The 12,773-nt window shown below is 40.1% G+C and overlaps 1 protein-coding gene across 10 annotated transcripts in view; it reads right to left on the reverse strand.

Moving 5' to 3' along the window:
- RAPGEF4 (Rap guanine nucleotide exchange factor 4) overlaps window positions 1–12,773 on the reverse strand; it is a 282,236-nt gene that overhangs the window by 198,198 nt on the left and 71,265 nt on the right. The window contains exon 1 of one of the 10 annotated variants that reach the window (XM_055308198.1): window positions 12,202–12,289. The exons of 7 other annotated variants lie outside the window; for them this stretch is intronic. Coding sequence is in view for 1 of the 3 variants with exons in the window: in XM_055308196.1 (XP_055164171.1) it covers window positions 11,953–11,964 (12 nt within the window). In the remaining 2 variants the exon portion in view is untranslated. Of the gene's footprint in view, window positions 1–11,952; window positions 11,970–12,201; window positions 12,290–12,773 lie in introns of those variants that run through there. 2 more of the 10 variants (XM_055308189.1, XM_055308196.1) reach the window with 2 other exon arrangements.

Genomic DNA, 12,773 nt, shown 5'->3' on the forward strand with positions numbered 1-12,773 from the left:
TTTTTAAAGATACTTCACCTCACTCATGACTAGGTAAACAAAATAATAATAATAAGATAGCAATTTTTTTCCTGGCAAAATTTTCAAAGTTTGAAATTACACATTGTTAAAACATACAGTAAAGTATGAATTGATGCCAACTTTTTAAAGTCTAGTTAGAAAATAATCATCAACTTGTAAATTTCACACATGTCCATATAATTCCATAGGTAAGGACTTACTCCATAAACATACATCAAGATACTTGTAGAAGAATGTCCACTGCAGCACTGTTTACAGGAACAAAAGCCAATGTAACTGTCCATGAACAGGGATATAAATAAATTGTGGTAATCCAGCCAATGAAAAACTCTTAGCATAATGTGACTAATCAGAGTGCACTGAGACAGAAGGATCTCTAAGACCCACTAAATGGAAAAAAAGCAAGATATAGATAATATGAATGATGTAATATCATTTGTGGAAGTATATAGGTTTCATGTAATACCATTATAAAGTTATTGCTCATAACAAAACACCCCAAAACTTAGTGGTGTAAGACATGGCTATGTATTATTTCTCATGATTCTGTGGGTTTCCTGAGCAATTCTTCTGTTGGCATCACCTGGGTTTACTCAGGAGGCTACAGCCAACTGGGAGTTGGTTGGGACTGAATGGACTCACTTCTCTGGGTCCTCAACTGGTATGGCTGAAACGACTGGAATGGACCACATGGTTCTTCTTCTCAGGTGTCTTCACATGATAGAGGAAGTTCCTTGGGCAAGATTAAAACTGTAGGACCTCTGTAGGCTAACACACAGTCAAACACAGTCATTCCCATAGCATTGTCTTGGTGAAAGCATGTCTCAGGGCCAGTCTGGATTCAAGAAGAGGAAAGCAGACTCCACCTCTTGGCTGGAAAAACAAATTTGGCCAATTTATGGCCATATTTTATCTGCCACTCTAAATATGTACATATCTACCTATCTATAGCTACATCCTTCTGAAATGTTATTGAAGAAGCTACAGAAATAATTACTCTCAGGAAAGGAGCAAAGCGGCAAAGGAAAAGTAAGAAACTTATTTTCAGTTAATGCATTTCAGCGCTGCCTTCATAGGCATATCTGTGCAGGTACATAGGGCCTCATGCCCAAGGGCTCTGAGCCCTCGGTGTAATGCTCTATTACCATCTTGAAATTCTTAGTGATTTTATCTTTGAATTCATGTTTTATAAGTGAGGTGCAATAGAACAGTGGAGCATGTATGTGAGCAGAGACAGTGCAATGTGAGTGTCCACTTTTCCTTGACACCCTTTTCAAACTGAGCGTTCACAATTCCTGGTGAGAACAGAATTCCAGTGCACTCGTGTGGCATGGGAGTTCAACACAACTCAATGCAAGTACACAGTAAGCATGTTACACCTTTCAATGAGCAAGTCCAGGTACTGACAGCTCCAAGGCCCCATTTTCCATTCTAATCAGAATTTGCTTTGAACACAGAAAAAGTGTGATGGTACTGACAAAGGAACTCTATCATATCCTTTCTTATTCATGATACTTCCCTGTGTGACCCAACCACTTACATGGAAAATAATGACATAAAGGGAAAAGAAAGCTAGTGCAACCCGGAGTTCCTTTTCCTGAATCCTGCCTTAGTGATCTGTCAGCTACAGATAGAGAGTATGGGTAGAACTATGTGCATCACGAACCGAAATAAAAACAGTTGAATTAGTTTTGTGCATGGTTTCTACTGTCCCGGTAAGAATGTAATACACATGCATATACAAGCCAGGAAATAGAAATTATATCATTTTGATGAGTTCACATACAAGTTAAATGTCCTTATATATGCATTTAAAATTGGCATTGCACCACAGGCAAACAGAAAATTTGCACTAATAATTTAATTTTTTCTTTACTTAGAATACTAAATAGCAAATAATAAATCTATGGTGAGTTGATATAGAAAATGCAAAAGAAAGGAAAAAGACTTTATATTTTAGCACTGCTAGTGATACTTTCTTCCTCTGAGGAGAATAAGGGATGTTCATTTTTATTTTGCGCTGGGCTCCACAAATTTGTAGTAGATTTTGTGCACTTGAATTTGTATATACCTGTCTTGCTTTTCTGCATTAAAAAATAGGTTTCTTTCTACCATACCCCACCCACTCTTTCATTTGACATTTAAGTTTTATGAGCTTTACATTACCCCTTACCTCAAATTGACAGTTTGTTTAAAAAAAAATTATAAAAAATAATAAGACCCAGGGAACACAGCTGAAAGAAGACAGGTATCCAAGAAACATTTTCATTAAACAAAGGCAATATTTCATATTATTGCTGCTCTTTTTCTTTTGTGGGCAAACATTCTCTGTGATTTATAGCACTGAAACCATGGTCAGCACAATGAAATTACGCAAGAATAATATGTCAGATTAAAAAAAAAACAAATCCAATTTTATGAACTCAATTCATGACAGCTGCACTGTCAACATAAATATATATTCTCTCAAGGGCCATGGATGCAAGGTCATCTACATCACAAGGGATGCTTGTCTTGATTGGTACATATACATCAACTCAGAAAATGTAAAAGATATGTAGAGGTTATTTACAGGGAGAACTTCTTGGAAAATTAATGCCAAAAGAATTTCCCATGTTTTATTTACTAGCATGGTATCAAGGTGATATCCTATAGCTATAATGATTAAACACCTTTATTCAAATTGAAGGAGGTATTTCTTTATTTACCTCTTATACTTTCAATATTGCTGATCATGTATATTACCCTGAATTTTCAACAAACTTATTAGTTTGTAATAACTAAAAATTAAAATGAATTTGTATATACTACAAAGACTCCTATAAGCCTGGTTAAGGAAGCCTAGATGGCTCAGCAGTTGGGCGCATGCCTTTGGCCCAGGGCATGCTCCTGGAGTCCTGGGATCGAGGCCCACATCAAGTCCCACATCCTCCCCTTCAGGGAGGCCTGCTTCTCCCTCTCCCACTCTCTCTCTCTCATGAATAAATAAATAAAGTATTAAAAAAAATGAAACACAGTCACATTTTGCAATAATGTTCTCAGATTTACAACATCACACCATGTCGATAGAAGAGTCAAGTTGTTGGAATTTAAATAAATAGTAAAGGAAAAGGAAAAAGTAACCTAAATCCCTGGTAGGTATGTTAGAGTCAATTTGTGTGAAGACTGATTTAAAATGTCTTGATATTTCTACAAATTTTTAAACTTTTTTTTCTTTCTCAAGAGGTTGAGGAAAAAAGGAATAAAATGTAAGCTTTGGAAATCTTACCCAATAACCAACCAAAGAGAATATTCAGCATGAAATATTCTACAGAAGAAGCCAGTGACAGTGGGTTGCTTTTGGCAAAGGAGCTGGTGGTTAGCACAGGGGTGAGAGAAAAGCATGTCTTTCATTATATATATATTTTTTTCATTATATATATTCTACTGTACTTTTTGAGTTCAGTTACCATGTGTATGCATTACCTAGTCTCAATAAAATAAATTCCTTTAAATTAAAAACAAAGACAATTATTGTTCTGCATGATGGGCCATGCTATAGCTAACTTTTAGAAGTACCATTGTCTGAAGGCGTCCAATTAGCATTGTGGGCATTATTATGTGTGGGTGGTGTTGGCGGAGAGGTATGGAACTGAAAATACAAAACCACACTTCATGAAAACTTACTATTAAAGTTCAATCATTTTGGAACTGGACACAAAACACTCAAATGTGCTCTATTTAGAGGGTAACGGATCCATAAATTAGAAATTTTTATTTTAAAACAGGCTTTGGTAGAACCTCTTACTGCAAAGCATTTCTGTTTTGAGGCTGGAACTTGGCATTTTTCCTAATGATTTCTTTTCACTACAAGAGGAGTTTCTGGATACCAATGTCTCAGGCTGAAAGCCACAATGAAAATGTATCCATCATCTCCATTCTCACATCACAAATTCTGTAAAGATTCTTTGAGAGTAAATTTTCAGTATTCTCCTACATAAACAGGGAACAGACTCTATGGTCTGATCTATATCCCGATTTTGTAGAAGGTGGTCCTTAATCATTGTAGGGGGCCAAGAGGGCAACAGAGCCCTTTCAGATTAGGATGAAAGCTATAGACCCTCTTTTCAGAAAATGCACACACATAAAAATTATCAGAGGTTTGCAGGTTTCTCAGTAGCTCATCTGTGAACTCCCCATATCCCATTAAATCTGGATTAGGGTCACCTGTTGTAGACCAGTGCTCTTTTCTGACACCACACATAAACCTATCTGATAATGGACCAAAAAAGTTATCCTATTACTAGTGGGCAAAATGCTAACATTTGGGTCTAATTTTGAATTCTTCCTAAATAAAGGGAAAAAAAGGGCTCTTTATTTCAAAAGTTTCCAAAACTGAATTCTGGATACTTAAACTATATTCTTGAGACTAAACTGATAATAACTTATGACTAAAGAACTAATGAAAAGATAAGAGTGACTTCTGGCACTTATTTGGTGGTCAATAAAATTCATCTTTTATTGTTAGTTTTTATTCACATGCAGAGATCCACCATGTGAATGTAAAATCCAAATGACCACAACGATTTTTAACCAGATCTGGTCTCAGATCACGTCATGGATTACCACAAATCGGATGCTCTAGGGGGCTCACCTTCCTTCTCCATCAGATTGAGAAGAACCTGCCAAGTCCCACAGGAACAGAGAGATAAAAAAGGGTGACGCAGAGTGTTCTGTGCCTTCTGTGACCCCTAGGATCCAGGTCAATGGCTACTAGGAACTCTGGCTGCACCAGAATCAGCAGTTCCTCCACTAAGACCCCCAATTCATAAAGACCTGCAAATCTAGGAGTAACCAAATAGATCCCCAGAATGTGTGTATTAATGGTCCTTATTCCCTCTGGGTCAGGTTTGAAGCTACATTTGGCCTCTTGCTCAGCACTCTCTCAGCCCCAGAACCTCTCAGCTTTTGGAGAAGTAGCAGAGCTCTGGGCCTCCATTTTCCCTGAACCTTAGCAATCCCAGGTGCTAGACTTCTATTCCCAACCCCTCACCTGATCTCAACCTGTCTTATGGTCATGATCTCTTTCATCATCTGGACCCTCATCTCCTCTGGAGGCAACTCAGCCTCCTCTTGGCCTTTCATTCACAGACAGATCTGGTTTACAAAACTAACAATTACAAGAGGCAACGCCTATGTGAAGGGGCTGCCGTCATTCATTCCTGGTGTTATTCGGGGCGGGGGGGGGGGCGGAGACGGAGAGATGTTAGGGGAGACAGCAATTGGGCTGCATCTTAGGACAGGTGAAGAAAAGAGGTGATAGGAGGTAAAGGGAACACATAACAGAGATGGGGAAGGCACAGGCAGGAGCAGGAGCGAGCAGGCCCAAAGATGGAGTCTGCTTGGGGATGTTTCATGAAGGATCTGACCTTCCATTCTCTGGCTTAACACTTTTGGGCTTGCTACATGTTTTTGCTCTAGGGAGCAAGCAGGCATGAAGCTAGTGTCCAGAAGAGTGGGGGTTGGACTTTGGGGAGGGAAAAGAAGGAGCTTAAAATCCTGTGCTGTTCTCAGGAAAGGCTAGGCGGCTCCAACAGCTCTTCTTTCTGTGAAGAACTTGAGGAGACAAGCTCGTCCTGGAACTGGGAGGGTCGTTATGAACCTGCCTCTGTGTCCCACCAAAACAGACGTGTTCCTGCAGTAGCACTTGTATCCTCTGCTTGTGTCTGGTGGTATTTTTCTGTCTGCCACTTCTCTGTCAGCTGTAGAAGGACAACACACACAAGGGGACTTTCTCTGGAAACCATTCTGACTCTCCCTGGCAGTTACTATCTCCTCCTCCCACTCACAGCCCCTGTGTGCACCTCTGCTATAGCTCATATCACCAGATTTTAAAATTTAGTTTCATATATTTATCTTCATTAGACTGTGAGCTCCTTGAGGGCCACATGCTATTCACATCTGTGTGCTCAGTGCCAAATACAGCACTTAGCCTTTCACGAATGCCCAACTAGTGCTTGCTGATATGATTTAGGTTGAGAGAAATATTTGCATGAATTAATAGAGGTAATATGGCTGGAAAGGATGTACGTCCCTGGGTATCAGAGAAAGTAGTACTAGGCATCTGGGCAGACACGTGTGGATCTGAACTCCATCAGGGTACCTGGGTGGCTCAGTGGTTGAGCATCTGCCTTTGGTTCAGGTTGTGATCCCGAGGTCTTGGGATCAAGTCCCACATCAGGCTCCCCAGAGGGAGCCTGCTTCTCCTGCCTATGTCTCTGCCTCTTTCTGTGTCAGTCTGTCATGAATAAATAAAATCTTAAAAAAAAAAATGAACTCCTCCATCTGTATCTATCCATCTCTACCTTCCGCACCTTTACTGGGTGCTTCCTTGGGGCTAAGGTATTGACGGCATTATACCATTTCTTCCTCCCAACCATTTGCAACAGGATTATTGTTAACCGCCTTTTACAAATGAGGAAAGAGGTTTAGGCAGTAAAGTCCTTGCCTAAAGATACAGAGCTGGGCCAGAATGCCTTCGTGATCTGGCTGATTCCAGGCCCTGGTCTTTAAAAACCAAGCTGCCTCCCTTAGCACTGGCTAGATGTGAGGAGAGACAAGGGAGGTAAAAGTGATGGTGGGATGGAATTGAAGAGGAAGAGATAAACACACAACTGATGATAAAAGGAGGCTGGGTAGGACAGGGAGAAGCAGGAAGGGAAAAAAAATGAATCTAAAATATCCAAGTAAACTTGGTGTTTCTTACAAGTCCTTTTTCAGTTTTTCTGAAATGTTTAAAAGTTTGAATAAAAAGTTGGAGGGCAAAAAGATAAGTCCTATATTTCAGACCTAAATGAAGCCAGGAGAAAGGGCTAGGATGAAGGAGAAGAAAGTATAAAGCCACAGGCAGAAAGCAAGAAAAAGAATTTCAGGAAGATGGAATACCAACTCTGCTAAAACTTCTCCAAAAATTTCTTAACCGTGTCAGGACTCATACTAGTTTTGACTATTATGCACATGCTTGTAATGATTATTATCAGGAAGTCATGCAATGATTTTAATTTATTAAATTTCATGTATTAATTATCAACTCATTAAGTATAGCCATCAACTCATCTATGTATGACAAAATCTTTGGTAATTACGGAAATAAAATGTCAATAGAGGTAGTGTGATCCACAATGCAATTTTCAGAGAAGTAGAAGACTTCTCTGGGTTTAAAGCTATTTAAAAATTTTGTAACTTTTTGATAAGTAAATACTTTTTACAGTGTTGTTCACAAAATTGTTTATGTTCCTGAGTAGGCGGATCTTTTCTCTCTTTAAAGATTCATTTATTTATGAGGGGGCAAAGCCCAATGCAGGGCTTGATCTCATGACCCTGAGATCATCCCCTGAGCCAAAATCAAGAGTCAGATGCTTAACCCACTGAGCCACGCAGGCATCCTAAGTAGGCAGATCTTTTATTAAATGCCATTTCTGATCATTTTACTACATATTTCCCCTTTTCCAAGTTCTATTATGCTTTTAACAGGGATTAGATATAAGTTGTTACAGAGAGGTTTTTTTTTCCTTTTTCAGTGTATTTGCACTAGGCAATTCCATGAATTTTAGACAAAGTAAAGCATAGACCAAAAATGCCCTCCAAATAAAGCCCACAACAAATAGCAAAGACCTAAAAATAAAAAGCCATTTTCATCAACACTTATTGCTAAAAGCTGTGCTTTCCCTAGAACTATTAAAGAGGTAGACACAATTCTGGACAGTGAAGAAAACAGTTACAGATGCTCAAAAAAGAGGACTCATTTGGGGTACCTGCCCCTCAAATAAATAAATAGAATAAAATTTAAAAAGAGGATTCAATTCACTAACTTCAGAAGATACCCCAGTAACACTCATGTCTCTCTCAAAGGTTACTTAGAGCAGTATTTGCGGGTGGGGACATGGGGCAGTGGGAACTAAAGGCTGGAGGGTTCCACCATCAAATCACTGGGATCTTCACCAAAACCAAGCAGAAGAGCAGTGGAAGGGACACAGGTTATGGTACAGATATCCAGAAACGAAATTTTTTTAAAGATTTTTATTTATTTATTCATGAGAGACACACAGAGAGAGTCACAGACAGAGGCAGAGGGAGAAGCAGGCTCCATGCAGGGAGCCTGACGTGGGATTCGATCCTGGGTCTCCAGGATCGCACCCTGGGCTGAAGGCTGCGCTAAACCGTTGAACCACCCGGGCTACCCCAGAAACGAAATTTTAAGAAAATTTTTTCATAGTTGCTAAAATAGGGTTATAAGAGATACATTATAATATAGATGTTATAAGAAATAATTGGAGCCAATACATGAATTTATGAGAGCATTTAAAAATGTTTTGAAGAAGAGAGAAGCAACACAAAAAGTTTTTAAAACTCCTTCAATTCATGCAGGCAGCACCACTGACTAAAACACATTATTGCTTACATGTGATTTTTCAAATCAGCTACAAACAAAAAATATCTTTATAAAACAAACTAAAAAAAATCTTAAACCACAAAATAGGCTTTTTGTTACAGATCTAATGGATTTAAAATTTATATACTTTGAAATCATGAAAAGTGAAAAGTCAACAGATCAAGATAAAATATTTGCAGGAATTACAACAAAGGGTTAATATCTTGATCAAATGAAGCATTCATATAAACTGATAAATAAATGCCAATGTATGGGTGAGTAACTTGGTCCTGAAAGAGGAAATATAATCAGGAAAGAAATACATAAGAAAACCTCAACCATCCCAGCAATAATCAAAGAAATACAATGACAATAATAGTGCCTCTTATAATGGAGAAAAATACGTAACGGTCATGCTGGCCAAGGCTGGATGTAATAGGCATGCTCAAATACTCCTGGTGGCAGGATAAAAGCTATTGAAAATAAATGTGATCATACTTATCAAGAGACATAAATGTTTTCATACCCTTCAACTTACTATTCTTTTCTGGGAATTTATCTTAGAGAAGTGATTCTCAAAGTATAGTCTGGGGACAGGTCACGGATCTCAACATTCTCAGGAGGCCTATGAGCTCAAAACTCTCTTCATAATAGTGCGATGATATTACTTGCCTTTTTCACTCTCATTCTCTTACAAAGGTACAGTGTAGAATCTTCCAGGAGCTACGTGATGTGTAACGACAAGGTTGTTCTGACAGATAAGAGAATGTGTGCTTATAGGATGGTGGAATTGGGTGGGGGTGAGGGGGACTGGCACCTGATTCTCACACTTTCAATAACCAGACCACACAGGCAACCTCTAATCACAAACCCTCAAATAAAAAACCCTACTCACTGTATCTATTTCTAAAGTACCTATTGCCATTATTACTTAAATCTGGCAGGAACCCCAATTTGGAAGTAGAATGTCTATCTAAGAGAAGGAAAAATCACACTAGGAGATTTTAACAAGGAATAAACATATTGTTCAATCATAGAGCCTTAGCACAGAACGAAAATGCTGGGCAGGTAAATGCAGAAGCAGATGCAAAGGGGCACAGTGCCCACTTACCAAAGCCCATTGCTGGAAGACAGAGGTTCTTAGCCCTGTCTGCCCAGTAGGCCCATCTGGGGAGCTTAAAGAAGCCACTGAAGCCCTGGGCCCCTCTTCTAGAGACTCTGGTCTCATTGTTCTTGGGAGGGCCCACACATGGGAATTTCTAACTAGCTTTCCAGGTAATTCTAATGTGGAACTAGTTTTAAGAACTGCAACTGTAAATGATGAAAGATACCAAAAAGTTCTTGCCTTTCGAATGATATAATTTGATACAGTATGAACTACTGCCTATCCTTTATACTTTCCATTCACATAATTTGTGGCTTTGCCTTCTTGAATTTGCAAACCAAAAGGGAAGGTGGGGGTGGGGGGGAGACTAAATTTTCTAATTCACAGGGCATGTTAAATAATCAACCAACATTTAACTTGGAGCCCACCTGATGGAAAGGCAGGATCTAAGTGAAGCTATCTTTATGTTTACAAACAAGGGCCCAGGAGCTAGAGAGCCTTCCAAAAAGTTACCCAGAAAAGTTGGGTTAAACCAGGAATAGATCAGAATTTCAGGGCAGACCACTTGACTGCATCAACAGCCTTTAGAAAGTCTGTCTTGCATTTATTGGTTTGGGCCAGACAGCTCAAAACACTGAGGTTAGTAAGATCAACCATGGGCAAGCCTGCAGGAATTCAGAGAGGCTGACTTTGTGACAGGATTTCCTGCTGCTCCTTCCTCGGTGTCAGACACCCTGCCCCAGTGACTGTGCTCTAACCTCTCCGCAGCAGCCCGGAGACTGCACAGGAGTGGAATTTGGCCCAAACAGAACAGAGAAGTCCCATGACCACAGGGCTTCCTACACATAAAGAGCTTAACAATATCCCCCAGTTCACACCACGAGTTCCTTCTGAGTCTCAAGTTCTTAAAGTTTTCCCAACTGGAACTGCCTTTGCCGGCGGGACCCATTAAACCTCAGAGCGGATTTCTCCAGATGATGACTGAACAACAAGCAAAACACAAAGCCAGGCATTTGGAAATGCAACACATGACACCTCAGAGGGCAGGCTGCCCAGGGGCCCCACACAGGAGGAGGCAGACCATGGGACAGCAGGAGTGCAGACGCCCTGCTCCTTCTGCGTGGTCAGTCCATCAGGACAAGTCTGCTTCAAATGCTATAATTTGGTTAACTGACCCCAATCCTTTCCGGGATGTTGAAAGACAGCCTTGTTAGCCACATAAGAATTCAGAACCAGATTCCTTTGTCTTTGCTCGAAATGATACCCTGGATGGAAACGACTCTCTCTCTGCTCTCCCCTATAATGTCCTCCAGCACACCGTATCTTTCTGATATACCTTCCAATTTGTCTTACATCAGGGTGATTTGTGTTTATGCTTGTCTGTCTTCTCCACTAGATTGTAAACCAGAAGGACGATGTGATACATCTGGCACTTCTGCTTGGTGGGAACCAAGTATATGTTTGTTGACTGTGACAGTTTCTTAAAGATGAAATTTTCAAAGGGGCATCAATTAACACGGAGTTGAGAAGCTCCTCAGCAGGCATGCAGAGTGGTAGGATTGCTGGGAGAGTAATGAGGGCCACTGCAAGATCAAAGTACAAGGGGTGGGGGGGCAGTGAGGGGTCAAAAGTGAGCTGGCAAATGCATGGCGTGGGCGGCACTTCAAAACCTCTGCTACAACAGAAACAACTTCTACAAGATCCTAGTATCCAGTGCACACTCCTGAAACAAACACCCAGAAGAGCACCGGTCAAGAAGCAAAGACTACTGCTTACAGCAACCTGCCAGCAGGCCCACCTGCAGCATCTGGGCATTCTTGGCACCTGCCAGCCAATCCCTGATCTGTTCAGACCCCCTGATCATCTTCTGAGAAATACTGAAATCATAGCTTACAGAGAGGGTATGACTTCAAGTCATCAATAATGTAACAGAGTTCCCATAAACACTAAGGAATTCGTAGTCTGAGAGCTGCAGGCAAGATACCCACTGAGCGGCCAGAGGATGAAATACCATCACTCTCAATCTGTTTCCTTGCCCAAAATTCATTTTTAATATATGCCATTCAAATATGTCACCAGATAAATACCTATATTTAATATTAATGTGATAAATGTAACTGGCTAGTTATGAACAACTATCTAGGTTTATCTAGAAACATATTTAAGATCATCAGGTTAAACAAACATATCCTTCACAATCAGAAAAAGACGAGTCACCACTCCCCCCTCCACACACACACACACATCACAAATAAAGATGAAATCAAATTATGTCAGTCTTATTGTACATATTTAGGTCTGGTGGAACATAATTAGAAAAGCCAGGGATGTTTCACAGTATAATTCCTCAAACCAAAATACAAACTGTGACATATAATATTTCCCCACTAAAGAATAAAAAAAGATCCATTCTGACCTTATAGGGCATATGTCCTTCTTTTTCTGTCTCTCAAAGTTCCCAGACATCCAGGGAATATCTGTCCTTTATTTGGATAGCAAAATACACCTTCATGGCCGATAATTCCTTATTTCTATCTATTAATGTTAAAAGGATCTCAGTCCACAGAGAAAACCAATGCTGGTAGTTCTCCAGAAAAGCTCAGGCAACCAAAGGCAATAGGAAAAGACTTCCTATATACATATACATGTATTTAATTTTAGTTACCTCCTAATAACTTCACTCCCTTCCTTTCTGGGTTTGAATCATTTCGCCACTCCATGGAAAAGCTCGAAGACAGAGGAGTGAGACCCTGGAGCAGACATAAGGTCCAAGTCATCAGAGCAGGCTTCCGCTTGGTTTAAAAGAATCACAACTGTGAGGAAAGTCAAGAGAACCAGCCAACAGGATGTGTGTGGCTGGAGTTCCTGGCATGAAATCTTGACTTTCATGTTTATTTTTGGATGTATTTTTCTTAGCCCTTTGATGCAAATTTCTGGCCTGGGAAGTAACCCTACAGTACAAGCTCCAAAGTGGCCAAAAGTAAGCACAGACTTCTGTCTTGGGAGAAAGTAGGTCCCTTGGCTTTTGGGTTTCAGCTAGTCCTGCAATGAGGGTGTGGGTCTGAGGTTGGGTCACACAGTCCTGCCTCATGGACCACGGCCACTAAACTTGTTACTTGAAATACCAGCCCACCTTGGAAGCCTATCATTGAAGTAAAAGTGAAACAACCTGAGATTGTGTGCACACTAAATAAAGTAATAAAACCAGCCAAGGCACTGCTGAGATTTTTATATTCT

This window comes from Nyctereutes procyonoides, unplaced genomic scaffold (assembly GCF_905146905.1).
Source record: "Nyctereutes procyonoides isolate TBG_1078 unplaced genomic scaffold, NYPRO_anot_genome, whole genome shotgun sequence".
In the NCBI taxonomy this organism is placed as follows: Eukaryota; Metazoa; Chordata; class Mammalia; order Carnivora; family Canidae; genus Nyctereutes; species Nyctereutes procyonoides.